Here is a 19,684-nt window from a genome sequence, read left to right as displayed (position 1 = left end):
ATCATTATAATTTTAACTCAATTATGTTTTAAGTCTTTTATAAATAAATTTAAGAATTTTTCATTGAATTTTTAATAAATTTTGTGGTGTATTGAGTTGAGTACTTAATAAATTAAAATTTATATTGTTCAATTAAGTTTTTTATTCAAATTTTTTAGTTAACTAATTGATATAACACTTATCTGTAGTCACTAATTTTATGTCATCTTGCTGTGTTGATATTATTTTAATATCTTAAAATGTTATATTTTAAAACTTACAAATTTCTAATATTAAAATTTAATATATCCTTTTAAATAATTGAAGTTATGTTTTTTTATTTATTTTATTTCCAAAGGTAATTTTGAGTAAAATATTTTTAATTAAATTCAAGTGAGGTTTCTATTTTTTTAAAAAAGTTCATTTATAAATATATATATTATAAATCATGTTTTCAAATACAACTTATGATGCGTTGATTTCTTAATTTTATTTGCAAATTACCATTGTATACTTTGGAAACCTAATGGGACGATAAACACAGACAAGTGTAGTTTATGTGAACTGGGCCTATAATCAGCCCATCCAAAAAAGAGTTGACCAAGACTATCCGTCAATTAAAAATAATCTGCATAAAAGTAGGTAGGCACACAAACCTTATACAATTAATCTAAATATAAAAATTCACATAAGAGTGTAAAATGTTTTAATAATCAAGTCTAAATTTGATTTGGAAATTAATATTTAATTAGCATTAGATAAATTTTATTGTGGGAACAGATCATAGATCACAGGACAGAGAAAGAGAACGAGAAAGAGAAACAGAGGTATGGAAGTTGAGGAAGAAGGTGCGAGGCTTAGCATTTACAAGGCGGCGAGAAGCATAAAGCGAAGAGACAACAGTTTATACAACGCTCTCAGATCGATCTACCAAGACTCCATCTTTGTCTCTGAAATCTCTGTCCTATGGCCTCAGCTCCCTCTCCTCGCCAACCTCCGCTGTGGTCTCTGGTATTCTCGAGCCTTCCACTCCACCTGCTATTTCAAATCCACCGACGGCCACACCAACAACTGCTCCTTCAGCACCGCTCGCCTCAACCTTTACGTCGCCCAACTCGCCGGTACTCTTCTTTCTCATTCCCAATAGTCAAAGAGGTAAGCTTTCTGAGTTAATGCTCACCATTTTTCATCTGGGTAGGTAGGAAAGAAGGGAGGCTGCATCATCGTTGATTCCACTCGAAGAGGAAAGCGCTTCCCTGATAGCATGTCCAAAACTATACCTATTTGGACCTGTGTTTTCAATCGGGCCATCAGGGACTTTCGTGTGAGAAAATTTTCTTTTCATCGCTGAAATACATTGTTGGTTATTCATCTTGTTTTGGGGTTTCACTTTAGTCCTTGGTTTGATAAGATTAACTTTGATTCTCTTTGTTTCTGATAGATTAAATTGGTTCACTTTGATTCTCTTTGTTTCTGATAGATTAAATTGCTTATGATAATGTTTCAGTTATGTGATTGACTGCTTTGTCTTCATAAAATAGGACTCTAATGGTTGTGATGAAAGTGTTCGTGAATGGGATTGCTCCTTGCACCTTCCCCTGTGGGTTTCTCAAACAGAAAGAGCTTCCATTGAGAAGAGGTTAGAGGAATGGACTCTGTTATTGAAAGCAAGTGGGGCTGATATTGCATCCCTTGCTGCCTGCTTAAGGAAGCCCTTGCGCCCTCTCTGGATTTCGCAGAAAACTGTCATCTGGTTAAATGAAGTGCCTCATCATGAATCTTGGGATTTCACACCCATCATTCTTGTGTCAGCTTCTTCATCAGTTGGTGTGAGCCAACATGGTACTACCTCTGAGTTCAGCTGGAATTACATACCCGGTGCAGGAGATGATGAAGAAAGCTGGGCCAGGGGTTTATCACCTGTCCTTTTCTGGAAACATGTTTATGATCTTATAAACTCAGGTCCTGATGTGTGCAACCAGAAGGTTGCAGATATAGTTGAAAAGAGTAGAGTAAACCGTGCTTATAGAGGAGAAAGTGCACCACAGATAACAGTTAAGCCCCTTAAGTCATCCTCTCTTACACAGGAAGAACCATCAGTGACTTTCGATGCTTCGATTGTTAAAACTAATGCCAAGTCTTCTGAAGATTCTGGATTTTCTTGGTTGGGGTCAACTAATTTGGCAGTTGGCACATCTCGAATTGGTATGCTTTAGTTAATTTATCAAGGCCCAACTTATAATCCTTTGTGCATTTCTCTTAATGATGACTGGTCCTGTTGAGTTTATGATCACAATTTTTGAAGACAGAGGTCTGTAAAATGGAAATACACTGTTAAACTTACAGTTCAGACATACTTTTGTGGCCTCTGCTTCTGATCAGCAATCAGACATTGAGCATTGTTTTTAGATTCTTCTAAAATGTTTATTTGACTGACTGTTCAGTGTCCATGTATGGTGCAGCTGCAGATGCTGCCAATGTAGATTGCATACTGAATTGTGATCAGGAGTCCTTCTCTGTCTGTCTTCCCAGTGCTGAATCATATTTGCATCTACCAATGATGGTTAGTACGTAGTTGAAGGAAAACCTTTTATTTCTTTATATTCTTGTGGAAATACTTACTCATTCTACTCATCTTAATTTTTTATGGTCAGACTTCAAAGTTTGATAGATTTTCTTTATTGATCAATCTTCCTAAAGCGGTGAGCTTTGCAAAGTTCAATCTCAGCCAGGGAAAAAGACTTCTAGTTTGTTGCAATAATGGTAATGGCTCTGAAGTAGCCTCTGTCTACTTTGTATATTTTATTAAGTGGACTAGGATTTGTTTGAAATCAAATGACATGTATTCATTCCTTCTGTGGTGTTTATGATTTGAAAACAGTCAAATTTCCATTGATATAGCATTGTTTCTAGTTTATTTTTTGTTTCCTTTGTAGTACTATTATATGAATGAATACCTGAACTCCCATTTCACTCTCCCACATATTTGTTTTGCTTACTGATCACCCCCAATTTTGTATCCTTGTAGTCAGGTCAACACCCCTTTCATGAATCTCTAGGATTCTTGGTATCTTGAATCTTCATAATTAAAAATTCCTTTAAATCCTATCATTACAACACTCATAGTATCTAATACTTAAGAAAATGTGGGAATCTGAATTCATGCTTTTACAAACTTCCATAAATTACACGTGTATCCTTTATATCTTTCAATTTTCGTACCTATTACCTGTGTACATTTTACTCATCCTATACTTGTGTATCTAAGATATTTTCCTGTGAACCAAGCTCCTTAACATGTACTTGTCAAGTGTTTGTTGTATGTTCAGAGTTACATTCACTGCCCTTTGAACTTGTATTATTGTATCTTTTTTTTTTCTTTCTAACTTCATTTTGAATCTCTAAGATGCCTTTTCTTAATCCTTTAAAATGATTATCATAGACCATTAAGTGATGTGTCAAACAAATAATATATAAAATTTCTTTTGCTTTTCAGGGGAAGATATTAGTGTATGTGTTTGTTTAGCAATCTTAATGTCATTATTTGATGAAAAAGGTACGTATCTATATATCTTTCACTTTGTTAGAAAACATTAATTAAGAAGCCCATGTATCACTTACTATAGAATCAATGCATCAATGTTATTGTTGCATATTCATGATATTCTTTTTCAATGGTTCTTGATGTAAAATTTATGTTTTAAGATAAGTTTGATACAGAGAGAGAGAGAGAGAGAGAGGAGGGTGGAGAGACATGTTTATATTTATTTACTGAATACTTAATATCTAATTGTCAAATAGAGTAAGGGAATTATGTAGGAAACATTAAGCATAGGAAAGTTAAAATCAAAATGAATGATTACAGCATAATTGTACAGTTAGAATAGCCTTTCCATTTTTTTTATCTCTAGATGAAAATATTCATGTAGTTTGAAACACAATAAGCGTCTGACTTTGAACAAATATAATACATTTTTACTATTGCATGTAGGATGAGTAAGTTGGCATGGTGTGAAGTCCAAAAGGTCATTAGGCTTAAATTGGTTGTAGGATGAGTAAGTTGGCATGGTGATATATGCAATAGATGATAAGAGAGTAGATTTAATATGAGTAAGAGTTAGATCTATGCTTGCAAATCGAGGTCTAGTTAATAGCTCAAACTAAGTTTTCTGCATGTGTATTCTTGAATATTGTGAGTTTTGATGCTTTGAAATAAGTCCATCACTAATCTTTGGTCACTGTGTTTACATTTCTTTCTTCAAGGTACTTTTGATGATGGGAAATTCTTCAACGCAGCACAAGTCACTAAATGGGATATGAGGCGACGGCTTGTATATTTATGTAAGTTTGCAACAGATGCTAGACCATCTAGAGGAAATTTGAGGCAAGTTTTCAACTTTCTGATTGGTGGAAAATGCGATCATGATTTGGACTAATTGGAAGCACCTGAATGATTGATTACCTTAAACTTGAAACAATTCCAGAATCTGTTCCCAGATAACTGATGTATGCCTAAGTTTATTCGAAGTTGATGACTATCTTAATAATTCTTAGTTTCAGACTGTTAAATGTCTGATTAGGTGATAGACTCTAGCAACATGGGCTAAACATTCAATATTCCTTTAGGGAAATAATGTTTTATAATTAGTTTTATATTGATACCTTATTTAACAACTGACTTTGTTGAATCAATACATTTGAAAATTCATCCCTTATTTTATGCTATACAAATATAAAACATGTTATTCAATTCATACCTCAATTGAAATATATTTACAGCGTCAATCAATTTAATATCTAAATTTCCATTCCTGAATATAAATATGATAATATTTCATGCAAAATTTTAATCTCTGTAGTGTGAAATTGAAATATTTAGACAATATGATTTTACATAAATATTGTGAAAATATTAATAGAATGGGCAACTTAACATCTGAATTTATTGATGTCATCTACAAACATCAATATTGGAGAAAGATTTCCAAGATGATTACTAGCCTTGCTTTTCAATTTATTTTGGTTGTGGAAACTGAATTTGCAAACAATGCAAGTTTGTATAACAGTTGAACCTTGTTATTAGTTGTAAATGTTCATATACTTGTTGAACTACAATCCTGCGCGTATGACATAATGAAGTGGCGTCAAATCAAATTGTCAGACAGTGATGATTCTTTTGGGCCATGCATTTTAACATGCCACTTACGTTACGTTTTTAGGCTGTGTACTTTTGGAATTGATTGACAAAAGAATTGATGATTTGAAGGCCTTTTAGTTTGTTTTTAGAGATGAGAAAGAGACGGAAAGTGACGATTTGTGACATATATGAGTTTTGCATCCCGTTATCGCAAAGAGATTTGCAAATTAATCTATTGTTTTTACGTAAAAATCTTTCATGTGTCTGTTGTTTATTTTGGCGATGTTTTATTTTTCACATGGACTGTCAGTTATTTTCATATATACATGTGAGATTTCTAAAGAATATTGGAGAGTGTGTACATGATTCTCGTTCATGTTCGTGTTCGTGATTTGTGACAAGAATTGTTAAAAAGTGAGGTCAAATTCAACAATATAGGAAAAGCTTAACAAGCAAGGAAACTTGGTTTCAACTCAAGAAGCTCACTTTCAAGAATGTATAGCAGGGTTTGTAGGATATATGAAGACTTGGAACTAAATATGTGAAAACTTGAAACAGATTTGAAAAAGTTGGAACCAAATTTTGTAAACTTGGAACTAATTTTGGAAAACTTGGAACTAATTTTGGAAAACTTGGAACCGATTTCAAATTTGTGCTCTTTTGTTTGGGACTGATTCCAAGGTGTTGGAATTTGTTCTCTCATGCTTGGAAATGATTTTGAAACTTCGGTTTGTTCTAAAAGATGTGCCGTGTTGTATGGATAAATAGATAAATAGAGTTTTTGTACATTTTCGTTAGTTCATGAACAAGATCTATATAGACATGTAGGCCTATGAATCTATACATCTCAATCAAAAAATAATAGAAATTGATGAATATATTTCTCAAGACAAACGAAAAAGAAAGAAAAAATAAAAACATTAATAATGAATAAATCAAGCCTTATCGAGAATTTGCTTAAGAATGAAAAAGAGAAATCTTATGTAAATACCATAAATTAAGGTTTGATGCTACTCATGACAATTTTGTAATTATTTTATTTCAAAAAGAAAAAAAATTCGAAACAATTGAAATTTTTTGGAAATTGAATGTAATTAATAATTCATGATCTGACATGTACAAAAAGAAAATTTCATTCTCAATTCTACTAGAAGTTTTTTGAAAGTCTTTCATTTGCTTCTCTTCGATGAAAGTTTTATTTTCTCAAAATGTATTCTAATTTTTTGTCTAATTCTTCTGATAATGATTGATTCAACCTGCGTTAAACATGTTGTATGAGGTGGTTTGAGAGTTGAATCAAAGACCTATGGTAGTTGTTAGTGGAGATGATGTAGTGGTGATCGTTCGTGATGGAAGTTACTTCACCATTAGAGGTGGTTGAGTGATTCAATTTGCATGGATTCTGGTGGTTCGTGATTAGGAGAGTTCGTGTTCGTGGTAGAAGTGATGATATTGCCATGTGTTTTGTTTGATGAAAATTTTTTATATTGTTATGATTTGAATTTCATTCTCTATTGTCGATAATACTTCTCAGAAGGAGGTGTTGTATATTTTGTTTGGTGGTGGAAAGCAAGTTCTTTTATAAACGATTAAATTATGTAAGTTTTATGCATGGAATATATTATTGTGTACATTAAGTTGTATGAGTGACAAATTTTTTTAAAATATTGTAAATGTGTATTGTGTATAGCTTAGTTTATACAAATTTTGAATGAATTATATAATAAATTTATCTGCTTTTGATATGATAATAGGATTATATTTATGACTTCATATTTTTAGTTCATCTTATTAATTGAGTTATAAATTTTTAATTATTTTAAGTTTTAATATTAAAAATCAAAATATTAAATTTTTTAATACCAAATATATTTTATTTTTTTATTTATTTCGATTTATATCTTTTTTGTAAAAATTGTATTCATTAGAAAAATTCTAAAATAATTCTACCTCATCTAAATATTATTTTATATTATTTTTAACATAATAAATAATTTGATAATTTTACTTTTTTAATTTATTATTATTTTTAATTTGTTACATCAATCAACTCTCTCCCAAAATTTACTCTTCAAATCAAATTTATCATCACCTTCAAATCTTTAAAAAAAACAAAATATAAACTTCACATTCAAATTCAACCAAAACTATCTTCCATAGTTAAAAAAAGCACAACCTTAAATATTAATTTGTAATTAAAATAAGACATTCTTCAATCCTTTGGTTTCCTCCCACATATATTTGCAAAAGTATCTCTTTCAGTAATTTTTTTCATTGAAGTGCATTGAAACTTCTTGTTTCAACAGGAACCGCCTAAATAGACAATTTTCTTATTCCAACTTCAACTATGTTTTAATATCTAATGACATGTGAACAAAAAAGGTAGAACATAGACTAAAATTAAATAATTACCTCTATACTAATGGTAGCAAGAGTTATTACTTGATTAGACTAATTTCATTCTATGTTTTCAAATCAAATAGAAGATAGTGAGAATATTGAATGCAATGAAATGGAATAAAGTTCACCATATTTTATTCCATTTCTTTCACTAAAAGAAATTCAAACAATACAATTGATGGCTTTTCATTCTGTTATCCAAATAACCGTTCAGGAATCAGGAGCAAATGGAAAAGGAAAAATAGCACTGATCTATATACTTCATTACAACAAGCCAGCCCTGCTAGTTGTGACCCGTCATGAAGCAGATTCTTTTTTCCCAATCAACTCTGTACAGCAGGTTAGGAGAAAGACACAAGGCGAAGTGATACCAAGTACAAGGAGGTCGTATGAAAAATAGAAAAAAGGTTTGTTTATAGATCAACTCTACAACTTCATTACCGTCTTTGTCCTTCTCAAGATTGAAAAAGGTTGAAGAGAATCAGATTCTTAGGAAATTAAAGGAGGCCTTTGCTGACGTTTTCTCTTGGATTTCAGATCAACAACTATGATTGAAATGTTATCTTTACTATTTCTACCATATGCAATTTCAGTCAGGCTGTCGGCAACAGCTTGTGCAGGAGACGGTTCCTCCACTGACAAGGATCTGCGGCGTCTTCTAAGAATGTGGCGTGCCACTTCTCCAACCTCTTCATTGCTCATTACATCCCAGAGTCCGTCGCTTGCCAAAATTAAGCACTCATCCTCGTCTGTCCTAGCTGTAAAAGTTATCTCAGGCACGGGAATAATCCATGGTCTCAAATACCGATCACCTGAAACATCATCGTTAAGCAGGTCAGATACAGGACAAGTCATCGACTTGTTTTCAAGATGTCCAAATACTAGCTCAATTTGGAAGACTGTCCGTATAGTTTCTGTAACTGAATAGCCCCAGAAGAAAACAACAAACGCAAAGTTTGCACTAGATGCTGTTAAAAACATGTAGCATTGAAAATCCGGTGCTATACATACCACAAACACAATACCTTTCTTCCAGATTATCTGAATCTTATTGCTGAAAACTTTTCTTGAATTAACTGAAAAGTTAAATAGCTTCTGCTAAAATTTCTGGAGAACAAATCAACTAGAAATTTCTACGTACGCTGGGATTTTTTAGTAATATCGAAAGAGAAAATGACCGTACATTATTATTAGATTAGAAAAAAATAGGTTTGTAAGATGAAGTAAATAAATAGGTCAATCTTGTAACTCTCTAGGACTGTGAGAATACAACTTAAACCAAATCGATCCGTCTGGACTTGGGTTTACTTACATCTTGGCCCCTATAAGGAATCATGCTTCATGCGGATTAGGACTAGAAAAAAATGTAGGCTCGTATGACTACAACTTTTTGGCCTTTTGCTGTTTAACCTTCCCTTCCCCTTGTTATTTTTTATTACCAAGATATCTTCTGTATAAAAATAATAAAACCCTATTTTTGTATCATCCTCATTACACTTTAAACCTTATTTTTGCACTCTTCGCCTTCATTGTTCTTTTGAACCCTGTACTCTTATCCTGATTATTCATTAAATACGTGCATCCCATCTCCTTATTTGGTAAACTCTTTACGTCTATTTTCTCCTCTCTCTTTTATTCTCTCTAAAAAAATATCATAATTATATTTACAGTGAAAGTAACTTATAAAACTATAAGCCAAAATCCATAATAATTTTTTAGAATAGATAGATACATATTTCTATAATGTAATTTGTGGAAGGTAAGATAAGGTCTGGAGAAAAAATGGACAATGACAACTTACACGGAAGAAAAAGGTGTTCAACCAATAAAGGAATTGAAACTACGAACCATGTTTATGAAAGAGGGAGGATATAAAAGAATAAAGAAGAATAACAACATTTCAATAAAAGTAATCGTAAATTTGATAAAGAATACAAGAATAAAATAATTATTTTTTAAGAAAAAAAAATAAAAAATAAGTAAATGTAATGTTAAATAAATGTAAGAAATTTAATAAAAAAGTTAAAAAAGTGATTACGTAAATTTATATACCAAAATAAAGGGCGATAGGGAGCCTACTTAACGAATTAAAAGGTGAAATTAGCAAAAGACTTATTTTTCTGGATCGGTTTACGCTTAAGTTAGAATTTTTAATAACATTTTTGTTAAGAAAGTTGTTTTATTGAATAATTAAAATAGTTTTTTTAAGTATCGTGTCTTTTATTTTTATTATATTGTCTCCTGTTCATCAACTAGCTTATTCTTTTCTTTTATAACTTTTTTTAATTTATTCGTCAACTTACATTTTTTTTATAATAATGAGTTTACCAAAAAATTAAAAAATATTGAAGATGAAAGAGATGAGATTCCATTGATAAAAAAAATCAAATAACAAATTACATAAAGAAGAGTAAAAAATATTAAGCCAATAGAACAAAATTATTAAGATTGATTTAATTGAAAATACTCACTTTAACATAAAATATATATTTGCAAATTTCTATTGTTTTATTATACATACATACATACATACATATATATATATATATATATATATATATATATATATATATATATATAAACTTGATTAAATATTTTTTTTAATTTCTTATTTTTTATTGAAAATTAAAATTAGTTTTTTCTCCAATTTTAGTCTAATTTAATTTTTCTAAACAGATAATATTTAAATTTCATAATAACATTCTTTAACCTGACAATATTTCAAACACATTTAAATGTTAAATAAATTTAATAAAATTTAATTAAAAAATACAATTCATATATTTTTGTTAAATTAAAAAAATTTAATTTACGTTTTTTTTTAAATTAAAAAATTAAATTAAATCAAAATATTGGAAAAAAAATAATTCTAATTTTCAGAGGAAATAAATGTTTAAACCCTTAGATAAAAAAACTACCTTTGTCAGGTCCAACTTAGCCCCTCTACCTAGCCTTACCTCCAACTCACTCTCCTATGTTTAGCAACTTACAATAATAGGATTATGTCACTCCTCTGGCTATTTCCTTCTCTTAAATTCTATCCCCTAAGTCAATATATCTCTTCTCAACATCTTTTAACTGCTCATGCTGGTGTCAAAAAACCTAAAAGTGTAAACTATAAAATTTTAAACAAAAGTTTGACAAAATTCAGCCAGAACTTAACAAAACTTAAGTAGGATTGCCGGACTTTTTCTCTATCCAAAAGTCAAACACAATGACGACTCAATTCATTCTATTAACAAAATTTCCAAGTACCAACTGTTTAGGAATTGTGAAAATAATTTCAGACTAACAAATTGCAGTATAGCTAGAATTTGTCCCATTCAAGAAAGTGATAATAATGGTTAGCTATTCACTGCAGGCAAGCTTCTTGATGTCTAACTTTCAAAACTACATTTACTTTTCCTAAGAATAATTTCTATAAAATTACTTCCTAAGTAATATACCAAAAGTTATAGGGAGTTTTTCAAAATTAGTGAAACTTATTTTACCATAATTCAAGGGAGTTGAGAAACACTATAATATATTATTGTTGGATAATTGAGAGATCTTCCTTGTGTGAAAGGACCATCTATAATGCAAGTACTTGCATGAACTAGCTACCAATTAAAATAACCAAGAGGAAGAGACAGGCAGAATTTTTTCCCATCTAAATCATAAAAGTGTTGCTATAATCAGAATAGAAATATATGCAGAGAAATTTGATCAAACATATATAACTTGAACCGACGTGTATGAATGGTGGTGGAGAAAAATTCAAGCGTCACAGCAAAAGGTTAAGTTGTATTCTTATGGAGTTCAAGCCACAAGAAGCCAGAGGCGGGAATAATCTACCTTGATTTGATTAAATTGAAGAAGAAGGAAGACAATAATAAAATGATAATGGCTTCAAGCGATAGGAATTGTATTTCTAATTTAAGAGCAAAATATTATGTAAATGTTGCATTTGGATATTTAATTTAATAGCATTCTTCCACATTATCCCTCATGGTAGACTTTTTTCATCGAAGGTAGAACCTTTTTAGCATGGTAAAGATGGAAAACCACATCACAAACTTTTGATATGTCTCTAACCCTTGTTTAAGCACCTAAGTTAGGCATAATTGGAATGATAAATCAATTCAATGTTAGTATATGTAAATTTAACAGATGAAGTATGACTGTTGTCCGGTCCTCGTTTATTTTGCAAGAAAAGTTATTCAAGAGAAAAACAAATGTTGCATAAGATACAACCAAGAAATTGTGACAAAAATGATAACATAACATGAGCAGTGAAGGTTTGGAAATCCTTCATAAGTTTGATTAGCAAATAAACAATGTAGAATATCCTTCCACAGATCAATAGAAGACGAAGAAGCCAAATTATGGATGTTGGACTTTTAAACGTTTGCTCAACATTCAAAATGTCCCTTAGTGTTACCTAATATTTTGTCATGACCTTTCTAGGAAGGTATGTGAATGATGAAAAATCAAGTTCCTCTAACATTTAAAGTGTGTCTATTGATCATTGATAAAATTCACTCTTAGTAAGTTATTGTAGGAATATTTTATTAAGGTTAATTTATGATTAAACCTCAAAATAAGAACTTTAAAATTAAAATAGAAAATGTTTGTCAGTTTTTATTTCTTTTAATTAAAAGAGACAGCCCAAAAAATTTGAGAGACTAATGAGAGAACAAAAAGAGAGAAATAAAAGAAAAAGGAAATTTTTACATAACACCCAAAAGTTTTACAACCTCAATAATATACCTAATAAAAAATATTATTTTTTAACTTTGTAGTTGATTCCTTTTAAATTATTTTATATTTTAAAATAAAAATATGATATAATAGATTTTTGGATAGAAGTTTATTAGGATATAGAGTGTTTGTCTATTACCACCCTAAAAAAGAAGAAAGAAAAGTGACACAGTCCATGTGAAGCGAGAGAAGATAATTTAGATAGAGATGAGAAATCAATTACTTTCTTTAAAAAGAAAGTAAAATAAAATAAAATAAAAAAACTCCTTCTCCTATCTTTCAAAAAAATAAAAATAAATAAAACTTATTTTTCAATTACTCTATAAAAGTTAAGCTGCCAAAATTTTAAGAACTTTTTTAAAAAAAAAAAAAAAAGTGTTTGACCAATTTTTAAGAAAAGGAAACAAACAACTTGGAAAAATTACACTCAAACATAGCATAAAGTTGACACCTAACTCATTTAATTCTATCACACAAGCACCTCTCTCTGTGTTCATCTATAACTTACGGTTTACATGGCTTTTATTTACTTCTGCATGGATAAATTTTCCCCCTCTCATTACTTAGCAGCTTCGTCCTCTTTCTGTGTTATCTCACGAGTCACAACACTCATCCTCGGACTCATTTTCAAGTATCAAAGCAGAGGAAGGTTTTTAACTCAAGCTCAGATTCCCTATCTTAACCTGCATTCTCCCACTGTCTCATTATTGAAACTAATGCAATAAGCTTCGGTGTCTGCGCATTTTGTTTTGTTTCTTTGAGTATCTTATTTATAGTGACACCAGCAAGAAAATGACCCTCTTACAGGAGTATAGATAGTTACAGTAATCCCTAATTACTAGACGATTAAAATCAAAATACTAGGCAGTTATAGCCGTTTGCATTTTTTAGTTTTCCATAGCAGAGACATAATAACTTTGTCCCTTTATTAATAGTTCAGAAAGAAGAAAACTTTCGCAAATTCTTAACCTAAGATTGGGTATGAAGATAAATCAAGGTACCTATGGCCCTGGACATGGCAAGAACACCAAACACCCTAGCTCCATTCCAGTTTATGACTTTTCCTCCTTCTCCTTCAATTCTCAAGAGTTCATCTTGTCTATCCGGCTGTACAAACAAGGACAATGGTATCTCAATTCCGTTAATGATATAAGCATAGGGGAGTAAAAGTTACCTTCACTAACATAATTAAATCAATAAATTATAATGTTATAAAGTTATATAAAATAAAATCAAAGTATAGAATTTTTGAAATTTTTTTTAGAGTTACCCTCCTTACATCCGACCCTGATTTCGTTGAGTACATGGCTGCATGGGCGAGTTTTCTCTTTTTTATTCCCTTCTCCCGAATAATTTAAGAATTTCAAAAGCAGCAGAGGTCAGTGCTTTTATCTTTTTTATTATTGTAATTGTTGTCAATAAATTTATGGTCTTTACATACACATGGAAACTAAAGAACGACAGAGAAAAATATCCGGCCTACATTAATAAACTGGAAGTACATATAATTTTCCATTCAAGAAGCCTAAAACGGAACGCATGATCACATGATCGGAGTTATATTATCAAGATAAGTGGGTTATGACTAGACCTGACCTTTTGATCCACTGACAAGGGGATAGTTTGTGTCCTGCGGCAAAGAACTACCCTTGAGTCGCCGCAGTTGGATGCAATAATTTGGCAACCAGATAGAACCACCACAGATGCAGTGGATCCTACCATTTCAGGTGCAACTTCGTCTGATAGGATTTCATTGTCAGTCCTCTCAAAACTGTTAGCAAATACGGTTTCCCATCTTCTCTGCCACTCAGCCTCACCTGCCATTTCTCGGTTCCACTCCTCTGCTATAACATCGTGCATCCGCTTAGCACAGAACTTAGCCACCTAGGAGCATTAAATTACCACAACGGTTAGGAGAATGGTAAAAATTTCATGATGTACTCCATCCTGTTTATATGGTGTTTATTTAACCAAATCATACGAATCAAGAAAGGTAAAATTAGATAATCTATTTCTTTTTCAGAAATTTATGACAATACTCAAAGTTTATCCTTATTTAAAACACCAAATTTTAATGTTAATTGTAGAGTAATTAGTTGATTAAAGTCAAGAAGGGAAACAAGGTGACGACTTCAACAAATTGTGTGGAGTCTTCTTTTAAGGACTATCAAATATTTCTTGAATGGATCTTATCGTATTAACTTCATCAGGATGGCCAGATACATTCTAGGTAGCTGTGTTGTGAAGACCACGTTGGACGAATGCATATGACTAGAGTCAAAGATCCGTACAGTTTAGATAAAAAAAATAGAAACAATAGCCATCGAGGGGAAATTTTCGACGAGTTTTAACAACTAAAATATTATCCATCTACAATGAGCTCCAGGCTTCGCAGTTTGGACAGGTATTTCTCCTCCCTTGTACAAGGAGAAGGACGTTCAGATTCAGTTGCCCTTCTTAATCCATCTTTGATATCATAATTCTGAAATAGATAGTAGTAGTCAAAGAAATATACTCAATTTAATACACCAAAATAATAGGTATTAATGTCATAATTAATATCTACAATGAATTTTATACAATCCAAAATATTCACCCAATCTAGATGGTAAGCTGTTCAATAAGAAAAATAAAATAGACTCGTTTTTTTGCTGATACAAAAATATAAAATAAAAACTTTCATTTAATCATCCTGTAACAAATACCGAGTCTAATCAGGCATTTTCATGAGATCTCCATTCATCCATAGAACTATTTTTGCTTAAATGTACGAGAACAAGAGCGACGAGGCTACCACTAAATGTTTTTTCTCATTTTCTGGTAAATTAAACTCTTGCACCAACGGTATATTATGCGCTCCACATTTTTTTCCCACACAACTCACCTTGAAATTCTGTTGCACATACACTTCAAATGAAAATCAACGATATAGCTATCGCGTAGAATAACAAAAAGTGACACCCGGAAGAGGCTTTCCGCCTCTCAGAATTGGAAAGTGATAAAATGGGTACAGTTAAATGACAAATTGCTGATAGTTCAATAGTTACTTAAAGCTCTAATGAAACAGTGGAAATTTGCCAGGTATCCTTACTAAAAGTTCGGGACCCAGACATTTTCGACGTCTGAATTGTAGATACCAATTTCGTTTTGTCCGAGGGGTGAAATAGATTGATAATCAAATGGGAAACCAAACTTCCGAGGTTTATCAAGAAGGGTGATATTTTTTTTCATACCTTCTGTTTACGCTATTTTCACTTTACTTGCATATTTAAAGGCCAGTCTTAAACCCCAGTTACAATGATTGGTTTCTACTTATGTAAAACTAAACATCACTAAAAGTACTGCTGAAATAACAATATCCTACTGAAAAAGAATCCTAAAATTTAAAATCAAAATTGTTAAAGAAGGCATGAATCTTATCTGCTGTGGAGTGTGTAGAGCATAATCTTTGTACGAGAGATAGTTCCACATAAACTATAGGTGTTGTTCGGTACCCAATATACAGGGAAAATTGTTTTATATATTCAACGAATAATGTTTGTAACAGTTGAGATTTAATCTAGTGACATAGACATGAGCAATGCTATGCAATTTATTATAATGTATTGAAAATTGGTATTCAAAAAACACAGGAAACTTTTTCTAGAATGAAACAGACTAACCAAAGCCATCATCAGTCGGCCCCACAATATAACATGCCAAAAGTAGTGCAAAGGAGCATAATTAGTATAGGTCCCACTTCGTCACACATGAACAATACACCTTTTCTTTAGACAAAAAGCTCATCCTTCTATCCAGGTGGCCACCCAACAGTAGCACGTCCTAATCATTATATTTCTTTTCACAGGAAATAAATAAATAATCAACCTATAATTGTATCAACAAAGAATTTTCAAATACAATCTTTGAAATAAAGTTAGGTAAAAAACATAATTAAGTATTGTCAATATATTCTGTTAGATTAAATAAATAATATACATAGTATTATGCATAAAAAAATGTAATCACCTAATTATAAATCGTGACTTTTATAATATTCATCTTAAGAATTACACAAAAATAATTTCTTATTAGTTGGCAAAATTGAATCTGTATAAATAAACTACTCCAAAAGTATTTAAAAAAACAAAAAAAAAATTGAAAAAAAATCATAAACTAACATAATATAAAAACTTTTATAAATTGATTCAAGTTTTTGTAGTGTTAATGAAAAAGTCATAAACACAATAAAATCAAGCTCGAGAAGAATTTCTGATTTATTTCAAATGGGCTGTTTTTCTTCGAGCTAGACTCATCTCTGAAACCTTTCGTCTTGCCACAAGATGATGATTTGTCTGTGATAGAAACCACGTCAGATCTCAGTCACACAAATCAATCCCCATTCCTAATTAGTACAAGTATCCATCCTAGAAAAGAAAAGGCCCACGCCCCTATTATGCACGATCGCATTTACACGTGTCACAGCAGAATGAAAAGCACCGTGAATTTATCTCTCTCTGTAAGGACCACTCTGCCTATGAACCTACAACACGTGGCCTTTCTGAGCAACACACCCACCAACCACATTCCCAGTTTAAACTTAGCAAGCACAATAATTCCGATATCATTTTTTATTTATTTACAGAAAATAATAGTAGTAAAATAAACATAGATAATAATCAACCAGATAAATAACAATTGAAAAAGATAATAAGTAAATATTAATCAGAACGCCACACTCACTCCCTGCGCAGTCACCACAACCACCAACAACTCTTTCAAACTTCAATATATATAAAAATGAATACAGAAATTTTGCAAAAATTAAATAATTATTAGAAAATGGACGAAGGCGAAGAAGAAGAAGGTGTAAGAACCTGTGAGCCACCATGGCCGTCGTAAACGCCGAAGAAATGAACGGGAGAGATCTTGTCGGAGGATCTGGAGCCGGGAGCGGTACAACCGCCGAAGTGATCGCACGTGCGAGACATGAATCCCGGAATAACTGCCACGGCGTCCTCCATCTCTTTCCTTCTTCCAATCACTGAAGTGTGTCCCCAACTCACTCCCTTGTTACTCCTTCCGATGCACTTCTCCCTTACCGCCGGAGTCTCGCAATCACCGAGTCCCGCGCGGTGCAGCGGAGGCGGAGAGAGTACAGCCTCGGTGACCGCAGCAGGAGGAATCTCGCCAGAGCCACTACTGATGGAGGAAATGTCGCCGGAGCTGTTGAGGTTCCGGAAATCCTCGGTTCTGAGTGTGGAGGAAATGACGGAGTCAGAAGTGGTGGACGCGAACTCCAAGTCGAGTCGTTGGAGTAGGTCGTCCTCCTCCATAGCTCAACGGTGTCGTAATTGAGAGAGGGAACGGGGGAAGAAAAAGAAGAGAAGAGGTGATAAAAGGAGGTGAAAGGAGAGACGAGAAAGTGACACGTGTGAGGAAATTGTAAGTTTTGTTGATGGCGCACGCATCTATTGTGAATTGTGAGTGGGGAAAGAAAGGAAAGAAAGGAAAAGGGAGAGAGACACCAACTGTTTGTAAATTGTAGTCGTACTCACCTGCCTTATGGTGTGTCTCCACCTGTCCCTCCATTGATCTTCCTTCCACACGTTTCTTTTCCTTATCACGCATCTTTCTAATCCTCTGCTTCACGCAACCCTGCAACCGCTTTCATCCTGTTCTCTCTGCTCATCCTACCAATCATGATAAAACCATTCTCAAAGTACCACGCAGAGCTCCCTGCACTGGATTGCACCCTTGTGTGTGTGACGTGTGAGGAACCTATGTACGTAAGCAACGGTACTCTGTCTTTAATTAGAGTAACGCCAGGTGGCATCAAGGCTTACTTTGGGGACCTACTCGTTTGGTAAAATTTGACGTGCGAGTTAATTGAACTTCAATGAGAAAATCATGATTTTTTTTTTCAATTTTCCCTTTGCATTAATGAATGAGTATCTTTTTAAAAAAAGTACAAGAAAATTTGGAAGGGTAATTTTTTATAGGACTTGACTGCGACATAGGAATTGGTCGTTCTAGGCTACAAGTCTACCACTATACTTCCAGGTGTTCACTCTTCTGAAATTCAAGCCATCGCGGTGTGGACTTCAACCAAACACCAACAACGCGTGCTGATTTCTAATTTCTTGAGCAAGGTAGAAAGATATTAGACAAATGCCAACTGGAAGAATCTATCATCTAGAACTACAATGCCTTTTCAAGGTAACACTAGCATTTGGTAAAGCTTATTTTGAGACTACGTTGAATTTTTTATAACAAAAGTTGCAAGTTAATCTGATTGATTCATTAAAATCCATGTGTTTTCGTTGAGGAAAAGAAAATATAATAGAAATATAAGTGTTAGGTTTTTTTTAATAAAATAGAGAAGAAAGAGAATTTATATTTTTTTTTCCTTCTCACCTACTTCTCCTGTGTAAAGTATAGATATAGGGTTTTACCTTTTGTAGTTTGACTCTTGTTACTTATTCCATTCCTACCGAATACACGATGAATGAATGAGTTAAATGTGTTGATCCACCAAGTTTGTAACATTCCTAAGTAACATTGCGTGAGAAGCAATGCAGAAGGACAGCAGTGATGATGAATCCCTGTCACTGTACTGGGGTACTTGAAATTCAATTATAGGAAACAGGTGGTAACAGTGTCCGTACAAAAGAAATATAATTTTAAGAACAGAAAATTAAAAAAAAATGAAAAAGGAAGAAGAAGAAAGTCTTTTTAAAATTGTGTTTGAAAGAATTCGGGAGTAGGAGGTATCTGCTTTGGGATTGATTCTTGTGGGTACGTGTGAAAGAGGAGGGTGTGTTTGGGTGAACACGTGGGCGTGTGTGGAATTGAAGGCTCCATGGTTGTTACATCCACACACTTCTTCTTCTTCTTCTTCTTCCACTTCACTGTATGATTGAATATTGGTGGCTTCCACGAGTCTTGGGTTGGGCTAGCTGGGAAACACTCCCAGACAAGGACCTCTCCCAAGGTACACAGATTCCTTTCCACTCCAATTACCACTATACCCCTCACCGCTTATCATTCTCTTTTTCAAATCCTCACACGACACACACCTTCCATCTCTCTCAACTCTTTGCCAAATGTTGCCATGCCTTTTTTAAACTATAATCATTTTTCATATTACTTTAATTAATAAACTTTATACTATATATTGTTGTTGTTAGAAGTGTCGGGTTAGGTTGGATTTAGATCAACACATCAATCCAACCTCAATTTAAATTTCAGCTCAATACATTGCTATAGCATTTTGTGTCTATAAATGTATTTAGAAAAATTCATATACCGACCATTAAAACAAATTTTAAAACTAAATAAAAATATATTAACATTTTTATTTATTTATTTATAACTTTATAATAATAATTATCTTTAAATTCAATCAATAAAAGTTCTAATTTAATTAATAATATAATTTTTCTGATA

General features: G+C 32.4%; 2 protein-coding genes across 3 annotated transcripts; one reads left to right on the top strand and one right to left on the bottom strand.

Moving 5' to 3' along the window:
• Positions 1–744: 744 nt before the first annotated feature.
• Positions 745–4,694, top strand: LOC106765727 (uncharacterized protein C3F10.06c). Of its 2 annotated transcripts, none has more exons than XM_014650435.2 (7): positions 745–1,100; positions 1,182–1,303; positions 1,521–2,184; positions 2,442–2,542; positions 2,634–2,742; positions 3,476–3,535; positions 4,243–4,694. In XM_014650435.2, exons 1-7 carry the CDS (start codon positions 809–811, stop codon positions 4,413–4,415), a joined length of 1,521 nt encoding a protein of 506 aa, XP_014505921.1. In that variant the 5' UTR covers positions 745–808; the 3' UTR covers positions 4,416–4,694. The 2 variants fall into 2 exon arrangements, with proteins under 2 accessions (XP_014505921.1, XP_014505922.1); XM_014650436.2 differs by having other exon boundaries at positions 965–1,100; positions 1,178–1,303.
• Positions 4,695–7,668: 2,974 nt separating this feature from the next.
• Positions 7,669–17,889, bottom strand: LOC106765576 (probable protein phosphatase 2C 6). The gene is made up of 4 exons (XM_014650253.2): positions 17,113–17,889; positions 13,853–14,140; positions 13,258–13,363; positions 7,669–8,328 (listed from the first exon to the last, which is right to left on the bottom strand). The coding sequence occupies exons 1-4, from the start codon at positions 17,569–17,571 to the stop codon at positions 8,006–8,008; spliced, it is 1,176 nt and encodes a 391-aa protein (XP_014505739.1). The 5' UTR covers positions 17,572–17,889; the 3' UTR covers positions 7,669–8,005.
• Between the last annotated feature and the right edge of the window lie 1,795 nt (positions 17,890–19,684).

Source organism: Vigna radiata, chromosome 7, assembly GCF_000741045.1.
Source record: "Vigna radiata var. radiata cultivar VC1973A chromosome 7, Vradiata_ver6, whole genome shotgun sequence".
NCBI classification, from domain to species: domain Eukaryota; kingdom Viridiplantae; phylum Streptophyta; class Magnoliopsida; order Fabales; family Fabaceae; genus Vigna; species Vigna radiata.
The sequence above is the reverse complement of the archived record's forward strand: the minus strand, read 5'-3'. Positions and strand labels throughout refer to the sequence as shown.